We start from the raw sequence: 22,695 nt of genomic DNA on the forward strand, positions 1-22,695 counted from the left end.
TCAGCTAGCTTAAGTGTTGTCACTTCTTTTATTTCCAGATGAAATTACACGGAGATGAGGATGTGAATTTGTCTTATAAGTACATGATGAACATGGACAGTGACAGTGCCATTCAGAACAACATGCTGGTAGAGGACAGTGCCTATGAGTGGGCTCCAAAGAAATGGTCCTACTGCTCCAAGGTCTGCGGAGGAGGTACGGTAGAGCAAGGAGAACACTTGTAAAACTGTGAACTGTGCATTTTTCATACCTGTCTTTATGTTTCTGGTGCTTACACTCAATTTTTGTTTTTCCTCTTGCTGTAGGGAAGCAGTACCTGCGATACGGCTGCAGAAGAAAAGTCGACAGTAAGATGGTCCACAAGAGCTTCTGTAACAAATCCAACATGAAACCTAGAGGAGACACCAGAGACTGCAACCAGAAGCCCTGCCCTCCACCCATGTATGCATTGTACACATACATATACACACACTCATTTGCCACTTTATTAGGTACACCTTGCTAGTGCCGGGTTGGACCCTCATCTTGAACCAGTCTGGCCATTCTCCTCTGACCTCTGGCATCAACAAGGCATTTTCACCCAGAGAACTGCTCACTGGATATTTCTCTTCTTCGGACCATCCTCTGTAAACCCTAGAGATGGTTGTGTGTGAAAATCCCAGTAGATCAGCAGTTTCTGATTAGCTATTTGCGTTAACGAGCAGTTGAATAGGTGTACCTAATAAAGTGGCCGGTGAGCATTTCTGCATTCAGCTGTCTTTTTCTTTCCTTCTCTTTCATTGTTTACTTCAGCATTTTGACATTTTGAGTGCCCTCAGAGCTCCTGTTTCTCTCTCTGTTTCTCTCTCTCCCGTGATGCTCTCCAGCTGGGTGACAGGGGAGTGGCAGAACTGCAGCAAACCATGTGGAAAGACAGGGATGCAAGTCCGCTCGGTCAGCTGTGTCCAGCCGTCAGATGACAACACCACGCGCGCCATCCACAATAAACACTGCAACGACGAGCGGCCCGAGACCCGCAGATCCTGCAACCGACACCCCTGCCCCACCCAGTGGAGAGTGGGGCCGTGGTCGCAGGTATGTCGGCCGCACGTGGGTCAGGGAGATGGAAAATGATGTTTGGCCTATTTGAGTTTTTCTCAGGAAAATAGTTGTGCAGATATTTTTGTACTGAAGCCCAACAGCTGGTATTTTTGTAAGACATGTGGTGTTTTAAATATCACAAGACTTCCTCAGAACTTTATTTTTGGCAGGTTTGACAGGCCTCTGAGAAACAGATCATGTGATCTTCACTGTTACTACTAACAATAAACCAAGAGTAATGATTAAAAAACGGTCAGTCAGTTGTGATGTTCGTGTACTTTATACGCCTTTGTACTGTTCTACATTTTTAGTGAAGTTTTTAAGTGTCTATACAGGATACTTGGTGACATGTTATAATGTGTTGGTTTGTGTTCATGTCCTGTACCTCCCTCCAGTGCTCGGTGACATGTGGTAATGGGACCCAGCAGAGACAGGCTCTGTGCCACACCAGGGACAACACCATCGGCCTGTGTCTGGACAGTAAGCCTGACACCATCAGAGTCTGTCGCCTGGATCCATGTCCCAGTGAGTGTTAATGAACCTCAAACCCACAGATAACCTGCCAGGGCAAACCATACATGTGGAAGTCACTCAAATTCACTTATATGCAGTGGTCAACCAGGGATAATGCTATCCACTGCACCACTGTGCCGCCACCATGTTGCCAGATCTCAGCAAATAGGTTCTGATATTAATGTAGAAAAAAAGATGGCGAAGATGATCATTAATAACCGTTCAAAGAGTTACCCTCCCACCCTAACGACTCCATCACTCTCCTCCTCTCTCCGCAGAGGGCTCATCAGACCTCAACAAGAATGGCAACATCCTGATCCAGTGGCTGTCTCGCCCCGACCCCAACTTCCCGAAGATCTCCTCACGTAAAACCTCCCTCATTAGTTCCCAGCCTGGCCTCCACAGCGGCAGCCGCAGCTGCATGTCTGTCCTCTGCTGGGCCCTGCCCATCTCTGTCCTCCTGTCTCTGCAGGGCCGGCCCCGACTGGCCCCCTGACCTCCCCCACGGCCCGTGCCTGTGCCCACGCCCGTGAGCGAGCGGCAAAGCTTTCGCTTCTCTTTTGGGGGGGGGATGTTGCCTCTCTCTCTCTCTGTCTGAGACGGCTCTGACTGGGGGGAGGTCTCTGGCTCCTGTGTGTGCTAGTTGGTTCTCTCTTGCTCTGTCTCTCTCTCTATCTCTCTATCTCTCCTTTGTGGAGCATTGTGTTGTAACCGCTGGCCAGTCGAACACTCAAAAGATCAACAAAAAATTTGATGTGAAAAGGATTCAAAGTGGCAAGGCGAACAGGTTTTCATGGGCACCTCCTGAGAACGTGTCGAAGAGCCGTTCACGTGTGAGGGGACCCCCCTCTGCATTTGGCGGCCATGTTTTGCGCGAGCTAGCTGCGTGTTGTCATGGGTTACCACTCCTGAGATGCAGCTGCGCTTTTTTCTTTTTGTAGCGCACTGTCATTGTGGGGAGAAACAGGTGTGAAAATAAACAGAAAAGGTATATAAATATCTATATAGAAAAAAAAAGTTATAAAAAAAATATGAAAGCTTTATTGTGAATGTGATCTTGTCACAATGAGGACATCTTTGCTAAAGTGCTCATCTGACATCCTGGTTCCATACGGGGATGAGAATGGCGTCTCATTCTACGTTCCATTCTCAGATTGACAGGAACTCAGCATAGGGACAGGAAGTGACATCAGTAAACCTTTTGATTTTTTCGGGGGAGGGAACAGTGAGGTGAATAATCTTGAAGGAAGGCTAATTTTAAAAAATCAAAAAAAGGAAAAAAAAACAGGGTAGTTTGACCGCTTGAGGTTGCTTCCCATTTCACCTCATCATCAGCCATCCTCTCTTTGACTGTTATACTAAAGTTCAATAAATGCAGCTTATTTGTGCTTGCAGACTTTAAACAAATACATCTATAAATATATTTGTATTTATATATACCTATAAATCTAAATCTATATGAGTAACAATAATATTAATAATGTTTTACCATGAATAAGCTGTAGCTTATTTGCCTAAAACCTTTGGACTGCTATTGATCGCTTAGATCCTTGACTGTTATGTGTATTTTTTTATTGATTTTACATGAATACAGATGAATATTTAATAAAGGTAAAGTGTTTCGGGGGGAAGGGGTTAGACCTATATTATGCAGGACTTGGTCAGTTAGTTGCCTCTCCATTCTCTCAGATGGATCAGTGGTTTACTGTCGCTTCTTGTTTTCTTTAAGGATAGGATCACGTTTTGTCATGCACATTTGCATCCATCACCTGTATGCGTGTGTATTTATGTGTGTGAGTGCGTCTGTGTGTGTGTCTACGTCTCTGGATATGTGTGTGTAAGCTTAGATGAGTGTGTTAATGAATTGCGTGATTGAATGAGATGTACTAGTCTTGTCTGTAAATGTGTGTGTGTGTGTGTGTGTGTGTGTGTGTGCGTGTGTGTGCATGTATGTGTGTCTGTGTGTGCATGTCTGTGTGTGTGTATGGGAGCTTCATCATTCGGGCTTTTACACATTGCGATCAGATACAGAAATACCTCATAAACTTTGATTTGAGAGCGTCCAATGATCTCATTTTATTTTGATGAACATTAACCACATGAACAATGCCTTATCTTGGATTGAATGTAATGGCATTTATCTGTGAAAGAGATGGCTTTACTCATTCAAAGTTTCACTCGGAATAGAGGCAGCTTCAAACCAACTTAACAAACTCACACCCGCCAACCATCAAACCTACCAAGGTGATGTTGGACCAATGTCCGACTACTGGGAAGGGTTTACAAAGGGCCTAGGGTATCGACACATATGGCATCTAGAAAAAAAAAAAAAAAAAACACTTCAGACTTGTCATTGTATTGTGATCACATATTTCTGTTGTGACTATGTAGCGAGCTATCCAAGGTTTCCTTCTGCTGGAGTTGGACTGTATGAGACCAAGCCAGACCTAGCAGTGCGACTGTATATAACATTGGTGTTGACTGTATTTAATAATGTTCATGACTGTTATCTTCTTCTATAATATTCTATACTATGGGTAACTGTTTTGTGGCTTCACTGGCCTGCTGCGTGGGGCTGGCTAACGTTTGGCTAACGTTGAAGAAACATTCAGATGGACTACGTGCACTGCGTCTATATGCACTTTGATTTATCAGGGAAATTTTATTAATGTTTTGTAAATGTTTCATATGACACTTAATGTGCCATTCCAGTTTTTACATCATCATGGAAATTATGTATTTCATTTAAACAGCAAATATCATTTATGTACTTCATGTTCTGTTTTTTTCAATCGATAAACAGATTGACTGGTTGATTTCCAAGTAATGAAGTGTTTTACCAAAGTGACTGTGAACTTGTAACTTTCGATACAGTTGAATTATTTTTCTTAAGAAAAGAATATATCTATATATTGAGCAGGGGGGGGCGTACATCTCATTGTTTCAGTTAACTGTCATTCTCAACAGCAAAGTTGTATCAATAAAAATGTTTTAAAAAGTGTGATCTTTCTCTCACCAGGAATGTTCACTGGCTAGATCCTTTGTCAGAGAAAATGTCAAATATTGCCAGGAGAATGCCGTTGTTTTTACTGGCATGGTACAAAAAGGGTACAAGTCAAGTCGTAGAGGATTAAAATTGAACAACTAAAACATAAGGGATACTCGATGCAAAGGCAACACGAAGCTGCACAGGCAAGAAAAAGTCCAAATTACCTGAAACGTTTATATTTACAACACAAGACTGGCGACCCTTCTTTTTCCATTTCAGTTGCTCTGGACTAATCTCATGACTGCTCTTGATGTTTGGGTTTTTCTCCTCTTCCTTCCTGCATCCTCTGCTAATGGTCTGGCTTTACTACTGTACTCTGCACGGTGTGGAACCAACACACACACTCACACCCATATGCATGTACTTTATGTATAAACAACATGCACACAAAGACTAATGTCAATGTAACATATTGTTATTGTTGCACAATCTGTCATGTACAAAGACATATTTGAGCAATCAGACACATAAACACACACCTCTTCATTGTGTTTACCGCTGGCTGCACCCAGTCTCAGCTCTCTGTTCTCTCCTCCACAGGCCAGCGTTGTCATGGAGACCGCTCCGTGTTCTGTCGTATGGAGGTGCTCAAACGCCACTGCTCTATACCGGAGTTCAAGCGCATGTGCTGCAAGTCCTGCAGCAATGCCACCGTTACAGAGCCTCGACCCAACTCTACCTCCACATCCACCCCCATCACCTCCATCCTGCCCAGTGTTACAGCCCCTCCACCCACCAGCACCCTCAGCTCTGACCTCAGCACCATTCAACCCACCGGAGGTGTCAGCACCACCATTATAGCTTCTACCATCAATCCCTGGACCACCACTCATCCTCCTACCACTACTGCCGCTGTTGCTCATTCCACCTCATCCCCACTTAGTGCCACACAAATGACCACCACTCATCCTCCAGCTGCCACCAGCTCTCCTGTCCTCCCCACTATCTTAACCATAACAACTGCCTCAGTTAGTACAACTTATACCAGTGTTACTACCCATTCCCCACCTCTGCCTGCCCCAGACACAGATGAGAACATGGATCCACAGTTCCAGAGCACTACAAATAGTCCAACAACATCTGGTATGATAACTACCACACACTCTCCAGAAACAGCCAGTCCAACTATGATGAATCCAACAGAAAGCAGTACAAAAACAGACGCCCCACTAAAATCAAAGCCCAAAAAGATTCCGCCAAAGAAAAACCCCAAGAAGGTGATTCCACCAAAGATCAAACCTAAAAAGAATACATTAAAAAATACTACAAGAAAAGATGTTCCACCGAAGATCAACCCTAAAAAGAATACTGCCCTAAAAAATACTACCAGAAAAGATACTAAAAAGAATACTGCCCTAAAAAATACTACCAGAAAAGATATTCCACCAAAGATCAATCCTAAAAAGAATACTGCCCTAAAAAATACTACCAGAACCAAAGATCAATCCTAAAAAGAATACTGCCCTAAAAAATACTACCAGAAAAGATATTCCACCAAAAATTAATTCTAAAAACAATACTACACCAAAAAACACTACCAGAAAATTTGTTCCACCAAAGATCAATCCTGAGAAGAAAACAAAGGGTACTCCTACTTCTACCACTGCTGTTCCTCATTCCACCTCTTTCTTATTTATTACGACACAAATGACCACCACCCATCCTCCTGCCTCTACCACTGCTGTTCCTTATTCCACCTCTTCCTTACTAAGTACAAAGCAAATGACCACCACTAATTTGCCTGCCTCTACCACTGCTGTTCCTCATTCCACCTCTTCCCCACTAACTACGACACAAATTACCACCACTCATCCTCCTGCCTCTACCACTGCTGTTTCCCATTCAACCCCATCCCCACCCAGTGCCACACAAATGTTTACCACTCATGCTACAGCTGCCACCAGCACTCCCGTCCTCCCCACTACCTTTTCCAGAACAACTGCCTCAGTTATTCTAACTTCTACCAGTGTCACTGCTCATCCCCTAGATGAGAACACGGACCCACAGTTACAGAGCACTACAAATAGTCCAACAACATCTGGCATGATACCTACCACACACTCCCCAGAAACAACCAGCCCAACTATGACGAATCCAATAGAAAGCAGTACAAAAATAGACACCCTATTACAATCAAAGCCCAAAGATATTCCACCAAAGAAAAACCCTAAAAAGGTGATTCCACCAAAGATCAATCCTAAAAAGAATACTGCACTTAAAAATACTACCAGAAAAGATGTTCCACCAAAGATCAATCCTAAAAAGAAGACAGATGCTAATCCAAAACAGAAAACCCCCGAAAAAACAACACCCAAAAAGATTACCCCACTAAAGTCTACTCCCAAAAAGACTACCCCACTAAAGACTACTCCCAAAAAGACTACCCCACCAAAGACTACTCCACCAAAGACTACTCCCAAAAAGACTACTCCACCAAAGACTACTCCCAAAAAGACTACTCCCAAAAAGACTACTCCACCAAAGACTACTCCCAAAAAGATTACTCTGGCAAAAACTACTCCCAAAAAGACTCCCCTTGTTAAGACCACTCTCAAAAAGACACCTCCGGTGAAGGCTACTCCTGAGAAAAAAACCAAACCCACGCCCAAAAAGGAGTCTCCACCAAAGGCCAATCCCAAAAAGAACATTCAACCAAAGACAAAAGTTACAAAGAAAGTGCAAATAAAAGTTCAAAAGATCCCAAAACCAGGTACCAAAAATGCCACACACTCTCAGGCCAAGGTCGATCAGAACAAGGCTAAGACTAATCCAAAAAAGAAAACAGTTAAAACAATTCCCTCATATTATACCACAGCTCCCACTCCATATACAAGTCCCGATCAACTGAGAGAGTACTTCTCTTCCACTATCACATCCAGCACTAGTGTATATGCAACAGCTGCAGGCGGGCCTTTCCCTGAGTCCAGAATCAATGTTACGTACATCAATAACAACACAGCAACTTCAGATGAACCTCCACTGTGGTATCAGGATGCTTCAGCCACAACACCCAGCACTTTTGTTGATGTCGTAACACCGGCTGGAACCACTAACTTTGAAGAAGTCAGCATGCCTAGTGGGACGGTGCCATATAGTGATGTCACAGTGACAAGCAGTGGTGATATCACAGTGACCAGTGGGACCATTCCCAGTGGCGATGACATCACAGTGTCCTACAGCAACGGGAGAGTGGTCAGTGACACCATGGTGCTAGACGACGGCTTCACCATGGTGATCCCAACCATCGACAGTGAGGATATGACGGACCTCGCTTCCTCGCCCTGGCAGGACCTGTCTGAGTACATTCCTGTGAGCATCCCTGTTCCCACAACAACCTCAGACCCTGCCACACTCTCACCTCCCACCACCATCACTCCGACAACAACAAAAACAGCCATCACAACTGTCACCCGACCTCAGCAAAGACCAGAGGAGAACAGTGAGGACAACTCGATCGATGGCATATACAACAGGATCATCGGCGTGGACAACGACATCTCCCAGAACAATCTCATCCCAAAGCGACGGGTCAACCTCCGAGAGAGGACCAAGAACAAACGCATTCAGGAGCTTCTGGAGGAGAAGAGGAACTTTCTCCTCAGGATGAAGAGAGGCCATGCAGCATGATAGACCAAGCCTTTTCATTTCTCTTATAGAGATGCCCTGTGTAACTCCCTCTGAACTGCCATGGTGCTTTCCGTCAGGCCTTTCCGCACAAAAAAACTCTCTGTGTCATATCACTCGCATGACAATCAGGACTGTTGCAGAGAGAAAATACTGTGGCCAAATGTTTGAACAGTTGCTTTGAATCAAGAAAAGCTCTTTAGAGTACAGACTGTTGCAGATTTGAAGCAAATCGCCTCGCCTGTGTAAATACAATAATGAGAAACAGAAGGGATAAAAAGTGTCCATCCAGTTTGCCAGTTTGACCAGCACTTTACAAATCCAAGCTTCTATCCCCCCAAACCACCCACAGTCTTGTTTGTGGATTCAATGGTGATGTAGATAAGGTATAATGTTGTTTGTAAAATGGTATTATTCCTACTGGCACTTATTGAGCAACAAAATCTCCGACCTAAAATCCAAATCTCCATTTCCGTATTACATTACAGCCAAGGACTGCAGCTCATTTCCCCACAAACAGATAACACAGCTTCTGTAGGACAGGATGAAAATGTCTCCTTGTTCAGTGGCCAGCACTCTGAATACCATACACATGGCAAATTGGAGCTTTTGGAGGCCTGGAAGTGATATGGTAATGCAATACAATCAGAAAGTCAAAGTTCTGTTATGGTTTAATTGAATTGTATAAAGTTTACACTGCTTGAATTGTGTTGCCTTTTCCCAAGCAAACGTCTGTCTGACTGCAAAGGGTCTCTCATCTCTCAGGAAGTTAAGTTACAGTAATGTTGAGGGACATTGCCAAACATGTGGTGCTTCCTGAATTTTGATAATATATTTTGATATCTCATTAAGCTAGGTGGAAAAACAAAATAAGTGAAGAGAAAAAAAATATTGATTGCATTTTTGTTTTTCTTTTTTAACGGTCAGTCAAGTATGGTGCTTTTTTTGTAAGTGTTGCTAAAAGCAATGTCCCTTGGCATTCTTTTATGTACAAGAAGTACATATATAAAATATAACAATAGGATAAAAAAACCTGTTTGTATTAACTATCCAAATAGAAGCTTTGATGGCCAGTTTGTTTTCTTTCCTAAAAAAATGTTATTTTTGGTACACTCTGACGTGCAGCAGCTGCAAAAGCATCTACGGATCTTTCTGTACAATATCTGTACATATGAAAAAGAACTTAATGTTTAATATTTATTAAAGTTTAAGTGCCTGTGGTATTTTGCAAACTCAGTGTTTTGTGATTTTTTTTTTTTTTTGTTCCTCTGACAGTAATCATGCTGTCCTTATCTTTTTTTTTTTTTTTTTGCTGCAACCAGTAGTTGTTATGTCACTAGTTTCAGGTTAACCCAGCACAAGCGATCTCATCAAATCATTAGTAACATGCTTACAAGCTTTTCTTAAATCTATGTCTAACCCCTAATTGCACTGTAATGCAATATCTGACACATAGAGGGAGACATAGCACCTGTAGTCTTGTGTTCATGTTTATGATCAAACCACCATTTTACTGTCTTTTTTCACCCTATCTTTACAGAATATCAAGTTCAAAGCATGACTGTCTTTGGGCTAATCTTATTTAGAAAATACAAAGTCACTGATTGATAAAATGGAGTCTAATATAATAAAGATAAACTCACTCTCTTCATTCTTGATGGAGCAGCTCAGGCACGAGTCAGCATGACTTTACAAAACTTCAGCAGAGTCATTCTCACCCATTGGATTTCAAATGTAGCCCAGGAAATGTAGCCTTCATTTTTCTTTTCTATGGAACGTTACATCAATTGTTAACATTCTGGTCTGGATACTGTTTCTGAAAAACAGTGTTGCTATTGATTTGATCTTTCCTCACTTTGAGCACTAATAGATTCCCTTCACCTCTTTTGTATCTGGGTGGCAGATAATCAAAGCTTGTGCAAATAAAATCCTAACTGCGCAGTTGGATATCCTTGAGGTGAGAGGGACAATATGTTTGTTTTTTGTTTGTTTTTTTCTTATGTAGGTGGACTGACCCTTTAGCATGAGATGAGCCCCAGATCAGCTGTGTTTCTATGAGTAGAAATTAGCTGTAAACACATTTAACAGGAAATATACCATTACAATGCACTCCAAGATCAGACTCAGTATCTGGTGCCATATTCACAGACTTTCTGAGAACCCTCTCAGAGAGCTCCTAACTTAGCTTTAAAAATACAGTGAGGAGTCCAAGACTAGGAGTGATTTAGGAAAGTTCTTAGAGTAACTCTGAGCAAGGAAGGGACAGAAACTTTTAAAGATATTTTTTATGGGCATTTTTTGCCTTTAATTGATATGATAGTGAAGTGTGAAGGGGGGAGAGAGAGAGAGGGAGGGACATGCAGCAAAGGGCCACAGGCTGGAGTCGAACCCGGGCCGCTGCGGCAACAGCCTTATACATGGGGTGCCTGCTCTACCACTAAGCCACCGACGCCCCAAGGGACAGAAACTTTTACCTTAGTGAGAAGGTGTGACCCTGTTGCTAGGTGTGATGCATTCTTTTATCAGGTGTGATTGGTTGTCACAGACACACCCTTTGTGAACCTGAAAGGTGTGGACACCCAGTGGAAATGAAATGTTATGAGTCACAATATGAGGCTGAAAGTGTTGTCAATTTCATGTGATCACTTTGCTGCTGGAATGTTGAGACAAACCAAAGTCTTCGAAGCTGCACTGTTGCTGTTTTATAGTTTTCCAAATGTCTTAAGCCCCTTTTTCACCCAACACTTTTGGTATGGTACCTTTGGAAGCAAAAGTCACCCTTCAGACATGGTACCTAGACCCTAGTGTTTCCACTGCAAACAGTACCCTTAAATGTGGGCGGGGTTGTTGTCACTCACTGCTCCGTCCAGCGCTCACTGTATTTCCTCCTTTATTAGTCTGCACCTCGTTTATCATCCACAGAACAAGGCTGCATGCCAACATTTTCAGAACAAAATAAAACAGGCTGCAGTGAGAGTCCATCTCAATGGGATATTTAAAAATAGAAGGTTTGTGCATTTAGTCCTTCTCAGGCAAGCTCAGGGATTTATTGTTGCCTTAGCCCACAGGAACAATGCTCCACAACACTTTTTTCTTTTTTTCTTTTTGAGGCTTTCACATGACCTGGTTGAAATTGATATATAAATATATAAACACGTGAAGATCCACTCAATGGTCAAAGTTGTCACACTGAAATTTTAGGCATGGTGATGGTTTCACGTTGTCAACACATACATTGAGTAACGTTACAAGTAAATGTTCCACCTTAAAAGTCGCCGGCAGTCGGCCCAGTGAATTAGGTTATTGTTTTCTTCGACTCCAGCTGCTGCAAGAGACAGAAAAACATCCTTTCATTTAATAGTTACTGTATATTAATAAAACTCTCCACGGTATCAACACTGGTTACATGAGCCTCAAAACCAGCCACAACTCAGCCCTGAGCAGAGTGACTGTCAGCTATTGACCAATCAACAGACTGCAGTGTTAACAGCTCCACGTTTTAGTACCAGATCTGTGTGCTAAGTACCCCAACAGAGGGGGGACCAAAAATGGGGACGGTACGGAACGGTTCCATTGATACCATCCACAACTTCTTACAGTGGAAAAAAATAATGTTTCTGCCATTATAGCGTTATTTCGTTTGGTAGGCAATGTGTGATTATCCCTAAAGAGATCGACCACAAATATTCCTGCATGATCGACTCTGCAGAGTTTCATTTACTTACTGTCATTCAGCATTTGTAGCACCTTAAGCACCTCAATAGTCCCTCCTCCCTACTCTTAACAGTTTTTTTTACCTCAGAGGCTCTCTTTAGGGCTAAGACGCTCTGTGAATAACTTTTTTATATCTTTGCCCGGATCTAGTCTTAACTTTAAGGGGAAATTCTTAGAAAACGTCATAATTCTACAAAAAAAAAAAATTCTTTGAATTTCGTCACTAGGAGCAACTCTTTGTACAAGGAAGCTTTGTGAATATGGCCCCTGGTTTTCATACTCACACTGATTTTGTGAAAAATATCAAGTCATTCAATTCAAAACTAATAATGAAATTGCAGTTTTTGGATTTACAGTAGGTGAGGAGAAACATGCATGAGGAAGAGCATTTTTTTCCATCTGTGCAAGACTTGAGATGGACCCTCAGTTGTTTACATCTTTCATAAGATAATCAGTTGTTTTTTTGGTTTTGTCTTCTTTTCCCTTTTGGTTTGTTTTCAGAAGCTGACTTCATGTGGACTTTGTAAAGAAGCCACACCAGTCTTGTTACACTCATTACTGCATCACTGCAGCAAATGAGAACTGCATGGATGCAATAATGCTAGCTGTCAGTTAGCATTGTATCCCCTTGGGCTGGGAGATAAAGTCAAAGCATAGTATTACCAGGAAATAGATTAACAAGGTCTAACACTTGTATTCCCAAAACTTCACATGATACATTTATGTGGTTTGGCGGAAACTGTCCAAAATGGAGAGGAATATTTGTATATAGCAGGGGATGATAGTCAATATGTGTTTGTTTTCTTTTGATTCTTCTTTGTGAGGAAACTTAGAAGCTCATGTTTGCTCTCTTGACTCACTTCAGAAAACGTACCCATTGTGGTTCGTACTTATACTCAATGTTCAAGGCGGGATAAAACAATACGGTAACAGTGACACCTTCCAGTCCAGTACAATCCAACAAACCACCATGGTGATTTTTGTTAAGACTATTTCAGAGAAGCGCTGTTCTGTTGCAGTGGATTAATGCCGAACGTCTTGACAAAACTCAAATGACCAAATGACTACAAGCTTCATAAGTCAAGATGGATTCCAGTGTGATTCTATTAACTGTAACTGCATTACATTGTAATCTTGTTATGTTGCCCACCCTCTGTGATTACAATTTTCCCCAAAAAATATTTCAAAAGAACTTTTTCTTTGAAGAGTCAGTCATCTCTCTGAGAAATCTCCCCTCTCTGCCCTTCAGAGAACCACGCCATGACCAGTTTGCTGGAAGCTCAGTGATAAAAATCAATAACCAGGCTCAACAGTCAGAGCCTCTCCATTTATCCATCCTTCAACTCAAAGTGTCCAATCCAACACACTGAAGCTTTTATCAGCCATAAAACATAAGCATCCTCCTGTATCAATCTAATTCTTATTGGACATGTAAGTGGCTGAGAACAAGAGGTTCAAGACAGAGAAGAGAGGCACACTGAACAGGAAGTGATGAACCCTCCTTCTGTCTTTGTGTATAAAAACATCCTGAAATAACTTGTGAAAATATGCTGACATTGTATGTGACTGCGATTAACTGCTCAAGATAATTGCATTCTGTTGTAAGATGGGTTAAAAGGTTGAATTTAATAGTTGGAGGAGTATAAAATCTTGATCCCATGGCAGATACAGAAGAGTGGGCCTTTTTCACAGAAGACATTTTGACATGTCACAGTAGGAATAGCACAGATCGAAATGATACAGTGAATGATTTCAGGGCTTTCAGTGAGTTTCAGGGCCCTGATTTTGCTCAGTCACAGACTGTCATGGTTTACTGGGAAACTTGGACTGATTGGAGCCATCGTTAATGTTATTAGTAACACCTGTGCTTCTCCTACTGTGGCAGATCAAATTATCTGCTGTGGAAAACACCTGTGTGTGTGAAGTCAGTGCAGAGGGCTGAAATGGGTGAGAAAATCTTATTTGATAACTTATTTTTGCAAAAAAAAAAGAGAGAGAGAGAGAATGGAGGATTTATTTTTCCTCCTAAGAAAATGTGTTGGTTTTCCTGCTAGCTCCTGTTCTTTCTTAACCATGGATGCGTTCAGCCCCACCATTTATTTAAACAGAAACAGTGATATATTGAACACTCTGCTGTGTTACACGGGCACACTGCTTTTTAATATGGCAACATTTAATTCACTTTAATTCAAAGGGCTTTATTGGCGTGGGAAACATACTCATACATTGCCAAAGCAAGTGTGAAATAAAATCAAAAACTGTATGTACAATAAGTAAAGATCCCTAAGAATTTGGTTTATATACATATCGCTGCTGATTTTTCACACCCACCAATCAGGAGAAAACACACGTCTTTGAGGTAATATGTTGTTCAACCTGGAAACTGACAAACTGGAGCACACTGTTTTGAGATTAAATATTCCTCGTGTACTGTGGTGGACAGGACTTAAACCTTCTGTACGTGTACACATGAGGGGAGGAGCTAGAGGTAAACATTTGGGGCTACTGTCACTATTTCTGAGTTACATAACACAGGTAGGGGAGGAATTTGACATAAACGGCATTACTAATCTTTAAAACGTTTTTTTTTTTTGTTATATACTTAGCTGGATTAGAGTTCACAGAATGAATCTGACAAATCTGCTACATTTGAATCCATACCATAATAACCTGGACTGCTCTAATTGCAAATTAAGTATCCCCACCAATGCCAAATAAATGTGGAATTGAAGAGCATTTAAAGAATTTTATGATCATAGCCACTTACCAGTAACATGTTAATGGTTTAGGAGAAAAGAATAGAAGGCTAAAGTGAATTTAGTACTTAGTATGTTTCCATGAGTTAACCTTTTGACCTTAAACGTGCAATATGTAATTTTCTGCCGCTAGGGGTCTCAAACCAAAACAGTAACAGAAGACGGAGTTGGATGATGTCACGAAGTAGCGTGGGATCATGGGAGTTGTAGTTACAGATACAGATCTAACGTTCCTCACTCCGTGTAACTGAAACCGACCGTGGCAGTTTTTTTGGCAGAGCGAGCTTCAGCAGCAGAGAAATGCTCATGGACGAGGTATATTACTGAAGTTATATTCACTTTATGTTTCACTTTATGCAAATGGGGTCCGTCGGCCGGTGTAGCAGCCCGAGCCGATCTGGTACCTACACCAGATCGTCAAACTCTGATCTAACTATCAGTAGTAACGTTACTTAGGCTGACCAAACGTCCTCTTTTGCCCGGACATGTCCACTTTTCACGTCCCGTCCGGGGCATCCGGGGGTTTTTTATAAACTGATTATAATGTCCGGTTTTCCGTGTGTTAAAGTCATGGCTCTCTTTTTTAGCAACTGTCTCGCTAACCTCAGGTATTTACGTTCTATTCAAAAATGCTACTAACTTTAGCTGAGCGGTTAGCAATCTGCTAGTTATTTGAGCAAACTGCTAGTTACTTAGCTTTACAGTTAGCGATGGCTTCTCCCTCTCTGCTGCTCTCTCTTGCTCAGTGCGTCTTATGTTTAGCTATTCCTCTGCCTCTTTTATAAATGCAGTTCATTTACCGGCATCAGCTCAGCATTATAGAAACCTATCGTTAGATGTTGTGGTTAGCCAGCCTCCGCTCCACACCGCTCCGCAGCGGAGGCCGCTGGCCGGAGCGCTGGTGCCCCGGCGGGCAGCAGTGCTTGCAATACACTGGTGGAAATGATTAATATTTCGATAACATCAGCCAGATGTTTGCTTACCTGTCTAGTAGAACACACACGAGGTCGGCGTCGAATTGTAGTCCTAGATTTTCACGAAGCTCTTTCCATCTCGGAAAGGCCAAACCAATATTTATCCTGGATTTAGCTCTCTTCTTATCCCAAATTCTTCTGGGATCGCTTGGTTGACCCGTATGTTTCCGTTTTACCGGCTTGTTTACCGGGACAGCTTCGGTGTCAGAAGGTGCAGCAACCGTCAATGCATAACCATGATCCATGATGAGTTAGCTTAGCCTAGCAACAGTAACGTTCATTCTCTGACGTCTCATCTGGTCTGCTTCTTCCTCTTCTCCTTCATTTAATGTCTATGGTAACTGGAGTTACGCCGCCATTGTGACCTAATGACACGGTCCGTAACTGTTATTAATATTTCATATTTATCTGGGTTTGAAAAATTATTGGAAACATTTCTGATAATCAAAGTACACAACTAAACAAAATATATAATATTGGTTTAGTCGTTTATAATATTGGTTTAGTCGTTTTTAGACATTTTTATGTGGAAAAACTACATATTATACCTTTAAAGCAGCTGTACGGAACTTTACGTTTTCGTTGATTATAGTGCCCCCTTTGGTCGAAGCGGTATGACACCCACAGCCTGGTGCCGTAAAATCTCGACAGCAACCGGCAATTACCGCATGCATTTGTTTTGGAGAGCGAGAGGAAAATCATAAATGTTATGGTGTAGCTCTGAATTTCTTATAAACTGAGGACAACTGCCTGCTGTATATTTGTGTTCATGGTCACATGGTCTGGCGTTTGTTGTAACGTTACTAGTCTATGGTTGTAACATTACTAGACAAAAGTGGTTCACATCAGCTAACATTACATTTAGCTTGCTTATAACTTCCATGTCGTCATATATTGAAGTGAAACAACGTCTAACAAGTTGCGGTATATTCTCTAAATAAAAACAAAAATACCTGTCGATTAGGAAAAGGGCCAACTCGGGATCAGTTTTAAAACCTTTCGATTCTCTCAGCTCTCTCCACTTGGTGAATGCCCGACCGAGGTTTACACTCGTTTGGGCTCGAGCCCTATCACAGTCCCGTTTAGCCTTCTTCTGTTCTTTTTTTTTAGATGGTGCTCCTTCCTTTATCCGCCATGACATCGAAAGTACAACCAAGTCCTTATAGATACATCTGGTAAAACTGTTATGTGTTCAGCAATGCCCATTGTGTACCGCTTACTTGAAGAACACTCTCTGTAAACGCAAACAACTTCCAGGTGCATACCACCACCTACTGTACAAGAGACTACTCCTTACTACATGTCATTTAGCCTGTTTCATAAATCCTACTCGTAAACACGGCTCCTTCTTCTTCTTCTTCTGTGGTTTAATGGCTGCGGGCCGCTGCGGGCATGCAGACTTACTTCCTCCTCCAGGTGCCGTGTTCTGGTTTGCTGACTTCCGCTGTGTGTCCGACCCGAGCCAGGCTACGCTAAATAGCCATATAGAGAAAGGCTTTTTTTGTCGCTGTTGGGTTAAATAAATATGCGGATCTTCAAGGGGAGGTGATACGAACTAGGGACAGTTTTATGAATGGTAAAAAGTTCCGCACAGCTGCTTTAATTTTAAGGCGGTGGTTCAAAAATATTACCGTGCAGTAGGTATTTTTTTAAAGCAGACATTTCGACTTGTCATAGGAAAAGCACAGATGTTACTCATAGTGTTAATGACGGCTCCGCTCTATTCAGTTGTTTCAGTGAGCGTGACAGTGACTACGTTTACATGCACAAAAAAATTCCAGTTTTTATTAATATTCATGCAGCCGTACATACTCTAATGCCTAACATGTCAAAATATGGAAAAGTGGAACAACTGGAGCCTTTTGTGCCATTTTGCCTCTTTGCAAGTTTCAAGTGGCCAATTTGTTGGACTTTGCAAACACAAACTCCCTCTTTCATTACTTCAAGCACCGTCTTTAACTACAGATGAAAATGAGCTTATAGCTAACTCTGTTGCAAGTAAGTAGCTGTGCACTGTCCCTGGTAAATCAATAAAAAATTACAGGTCGGTGTTGCGATATTTGGGCATGTCCAAAAACCTGTTGATATCCTAGTCTTTCATATTGTTTCAACTTAGACATTTTTCTTCTCCTGAACAGAAATGTGGGCTTTTCTTTTGAACATGCATCTTTACCTAAAAAGCCTTGCAAACTGTTTAGCCCGGTCCCACTCTGAATTTGTCGAAATCCAGCGTTTAGGCAGTGACTTGTGGCGTGAGAAACCAACAAAAAAAAGGCGTCCTTTAACGTCAGCATGATACACAGCCCGTTGCCGTTACATTTTGTCCGGCGGCGTCAGGGAGAAACGTAGTGGGACAAGGACAAAAGTTAAGGCTGCGCAAGTCCGAGTTTGACAGGCGGGAGAGGCATTGGTTGGGTGGGTCCAACAAACACCAACTTTCACCCGGGTGAGCGGTGTTCACGTCCCGTAAGATTCTAAAGCCAAACCCTGTCCTTTTTTCCTAAACCCAACCATGTGTGTTTGTTGTTGAAGCAATAACAGGTCAATTCGCAGTGTTATACAGACATAGTGCGTTTATTTTGAAAGAGATTGTATGTAAACATTAAATTTCCTTAAAACGGAAGTGTATATTGAAAGAAGACACAGTGTCCCAGAACATCAACAACCAACGTACCCAGGGTACCTTACACGTCGTACATGGACATGAGAAGTCCATGACCAAAACGTCAGTATGTGACGAGGCTGGAGTGAGAATGTGTTGAACTGTTGTTTGTGTACAACGCATCCATGACAACGTACAGAGGTGACCGTGAACAGGCAAGAGGCATTGTGTAGGAAACTTCTTAATCAGAAAATGCTTCATTAGGAGGAGCATCCAATATGCAGTATTGGATGCTCCAATACGTCAGTGAGGCAGCATGTACGTTACAAGGATCCTAAAATCAAAGCAGCTAAATGTAATTCAGCCGTCATTAATTTCATTTCTTACACCTGTGTTGTTCCTAATGTCCTCCATGACAAAGGCCCACTGTTTGCCTTCCTACAGTCCACACATTATAAACACATCAGAATCAGTGCAGTCTTGTTGGTGTTCAGCTGAGAGCCATTAAAACAATTCGGCCCATTCCTAATCTCTTTAATATGCCTGCTGATAAGACTGCTATTTCCCTGTAAACACACGCACAGCAACAAATACAAATACCACCAGCATGACTGGTGTTTAATCCTGTGTTTGTCATGTTGTTCATAAATTTACATCCTGTCATTTCTACTTCCAGTTGAAGCCTGGTTGATGTCGTGCCTCGTGTTTGTCATTAGCAGAATGCAGTCAGCGTGCTGCCAGAGAGTCTGTCAAGAGTATAACTGAAGAGAGTGTGTGTGTGTGCGTGTGTGTGTGTCTGTGTGTGTGTGTGTGTGTGTGGGCACGCGTGCGTGCGTGCGTGTCTGCGTACGTGTCTATGTGCTTGTCTTTGAAGCAAATTTAGTTCCTTGTGACTAGTCCATTAGAGACCCGTAAAAAGCCAGGAATCTTTTTATAGGTTAGATGCAAAGAAGACGTGACTCATCTGACTCATCAGAGGTCATGCTGCCTCCAACAAACACACGCACACACACCTACACACAAGCACACACACACACACACACACACACACACACACACACACACAACTACATAAGATTGAAAGCCTTTTTCCCCCCAGACGCAGGAGCCGCTTGTTGGATGTGGTGTATGAATCTTCTGGTGAGCAGCCCTGTGATTGTAAACAGATGTATAATATTGATCATGAATATTTCATATCATAAATATATTGAAAAACACATCTGCATTTTAGTCGTCTAAAATAAAAAATATCATTGGAAAGAATATCTATTTGATGTAAAACGCTTTTAAGAAGTATTAACTAGGGCTGGGCAATTTAACAACTATGTATGATACGTCGATATATTTTCAAGCAAGATATACATTTAGACAACAGCGTTTATATCGATATCGGGTTAAGTTGTGTTACATGACGCATACCAGTGTGCATCTCCCCTCTCTCACACTCTCTGCACAGCTTCGCCACACTCATTCACTTGCAAGTTCTCCAGCAACACTTTGTAAAGCCATAGCCTGATGTGCAGCACCCCAGAGATGAAACTACATGCCGCAGCGACGCAGGCGTCCTGTCTATTTTTGAAGGCTGAAACCATTTCCCTCAGTGGAAACGAAGCTTTTATTTACTTTAATTCCCCAGATAAGAAACAAAAAAATGTGAAGTCAATAAAGCCCCTGCAAAATAGCATTTTAAGTCTTGTGTGTGATTTATCCTGGCTTTATATGAGCAGAGGAAAACTCTAATTTAAATTCATACAATGTAAAATGCCATAGGCTTGTGCTAATAACGTTAGCATGTTATATATATGTTTGGAAAATGTGTTTAGTATAAGACGGGTATTTTGTCGGTGAACCTTGTGAGTTGTAGTGGAGCCGAATTTTGTAACCGTACCTTTGTTAAATGTTGCTGTTGTCCCTGGCTTCATATGAGTAGAGGGAAGGTCCGCTAGCCATTAGGCTAATTTGCACAATGTAAAATGCCATAGGCTTGTGCTAAAAACATTAGCATGTTGTATTTGTGGGGAAAATGTGTCCAGATAAAGACAAGTGCTTTGTCTGTGAATGCTGTGAGTTACAGTGAAGCTGATTTGTGTACTTGTGTTTGATATTGTCTCTATTAAGCCATGTTTAATGTGTGTTTTGAATCAACTAAATTTACAGCACTTCCTCTGCTGACTAGTGTTTTGGAGGTGTAACTGTTGTGCAGCTGCATATTTTCAAACAGGGGAATGAAATCCCTGTCTTTGCATTTTATTTTGATCACAGTCTGTTTTTATAAAAGTGCTTGTGTCATCTCACATCTCTCACTACAAAATACTGAGATATATATCGTGTATTGCCAGTCAGTCTGTAAATACCGAGATGTGAATTTTCATCCATATCGCCCAGCCCTAGTATTAACCAACTATAGAAATGCATCATTGTGAAATGTGCAAGGAGTTTGCTCCACTTAACTAACCTCTTTTATTTTTAAATTTTAGTTTGAAGTGTATAACGTCATAAACAACATAACAGATGCTGTTTGTTAAACCTGAAAAAAATCCAATATACTGCAGTTGGTCTGAGCTCATATTTGTTGAATTAACCACTGTGAATGAGTTTGTAAAAGAAAATATCATGCCCTTTCTTTGCAAACACATGACTGAATCATCACAGTGGTCAAAGGCCTGAATCTCCCAAAACACACATGCCCTCAAACAGCTTTGTGTCAGAGAAATAAGCTTCTCAGTGGAAGGGAAATAAATTCAGCTTTAAACAGTGATCAGAATCTGAGTTGGGGAAATAAAAGAGACGTTGCCTTCATCCAAACACCTGCTGCCCCATTTTTATTATCACATCTTTTCCCTTTAGCAAGACACAACTAACAGCCAGTTTTACCACAAAGCTGCCCAATGGACCGTCTTTATGTTTATGTAACTCTTGTTACGTCTGCCCTAAATCCTCAAATAGCGCTTCTTCTTCAAACTGTCCAGTTTAATACGAGCTGAAATGATTGTGTCGGGGTAAAAATCTGCTGAATTATTTATTGCTTCTAAATTTGTCTCAGAACAAATCAGTCAGTGCGGGACTAAAGTCTTAATTTACATGAAGTGCAGTCTACGAGGGCCCGCCATGAAGTCTCACGTTTCAGTAGCCTTCATAGTGAAGAACAGTTGAGAAAGATCAGAAAGAGGCTCACAGACTGTAGAGTTATAATTCATAAATGCGAAATGCATCCAACTGAGGTGATTGTTGAGGCTTCACGCAGTCTCAACTGTGTGTTGCATGCACACACTTACAAGTAAACACGTGCAAAGCTCTCACATGTACATTGATGATGATGCACATTATGTGCTAAAATCAGTGTCAACCATGTTTACAATGTCTTGGTACAAAGGATCATTTATTAACAGCAGGAACAACGACGCAGGGAGGGAGTTCAAGTATCTTGTTCATGAGTGAGGGTAGAATGGTGTGTGAGATGGATCGGTGGTTTAGTGCGGCTTCTGCAGTGATGCAGGCGCTGCACCAGACCATTGTGGTGAAGAGGGAGCTGGAAGGCAAAGCTTTCGATTTACTGGTCCACCTACGTTCCAACCCTCACCTATGGTCATGAGCTCTGGGTAGTGACTGAAAGAATGAGATTCTGGATACAAGCGGCAGAAATGAGTTCACTCTGTGGCATGGCTGGACTCAGCCTTAGGGGCAGACCCAGAACACACTGAAGGGATCAAATATCTCGTCTGGCCTGGGAACACCTTGGGGTCCTCCTAGGAGTAGCTGGAAAGCGCTGTTAGGAAGAGGGACGTCTAGAATACTTTACTCAGCCTGCTGCTTCTGCGTCCCGGCCCTGGATAAGCAGATGAAAATGGATGAATGGACGGATGACTAGCACTATACATGTTCAGATAATTACATATTTTTCCCTCAGTAACTGTAATAAATTACAGATGAGAACTGTAATAGATTACAGTTACATTTATTTTGTAATTTGATTACATGTAACTATTATGGCTGGAGTGATCTCATAGCAAGATGGTCTCTCGTTTTGTTAGATTTACCAAAATTACAGGGGGTGACTGTGTTCACTTCCAGACAAAAATAGCATGTCTTAAAAAAGTAAAGAAAAAATAGATCCTCTTTTCCTCTCTGTGTGTTTTTGTTTTGTTTTGTCTCCCCTTCTATCCATGTCTCAGTTCTCTTTCTCCTGCTCCCCTTTTTCTCTGCCTCTGTTTTTCTCTCTCCATCAATACAGTGGCCAATGACAGTGCTTTGGCTGAGGAAATGGATGGTGTGTCTATTTTTAGAAGCAGGGAAGGAGGGCAAACCAAAAGTAAGCTAGGGAGAGAGGGAGAGAGGGAGGGAGGGAGGGAGGAGGGATGTGAGGAGAAGATAAATCTGCATTCT

At 41.9% G+C, this 22,695-nt stretch overlaps 1 protein-coding gene across 1 annotated transcript in view; it reads left to right on the forward strand.

Annotated features, from left to right (window-relative positions):
- Positions 1-9,484, forward strand: part of LOC126389150 (A disintegrin and metalloproteinase with thrombospondin motifs 2-like) — a 155,675-nt gene extending 146,191 nt beyond the window's left edge. Inside the window, exons 18-24 of the mRNA XM_050042658.1 lie at positions 39-195; positions 306-441; positions 867-1,074; positions 1,476-1,605; positions 1,872-1,958; positions 5,183-5,952; positions 6,803-9,484. Coding sequence (XP_049898615.1) covers positions 39-195; positions 306-441; positions 867-1,074; positions 1,476-1,605; positions 1,872-1,958; positions 5,183-5,952; positions 6,803-8,269 — 2,955 coding nt within the window. The 3' untranslated portion in view covers positions 8,270-9,484. The remainder of the gene's footprint in view (positions 1-38; positions 196-305; positions 442-866; positions 1,075-1,475; positions 1,606-1,871; positions 1,959-5,182; positions 5,953-6,802) is intronic.
- The last annotated feature ends 13,211 nt before the right edge of the window (positions 9,485-22,695 follow it).

The sequence above is a fragment of the Epinephelus moara genome, chromosome 4 (genome assembly GCF_006386435.1).
Source record: "Epinephelus moara isolate mb chromosome 4, YSFRI_EMoa_1.0, whole genome shotgun sequence".
NCBI classification, from domain to species: domain Eukaryota; kingdom Metazoa; phylum Chordata; class Actinopteri; order Perciformes; family Serranidae; genus Epinephelus; species Epinephelus moara.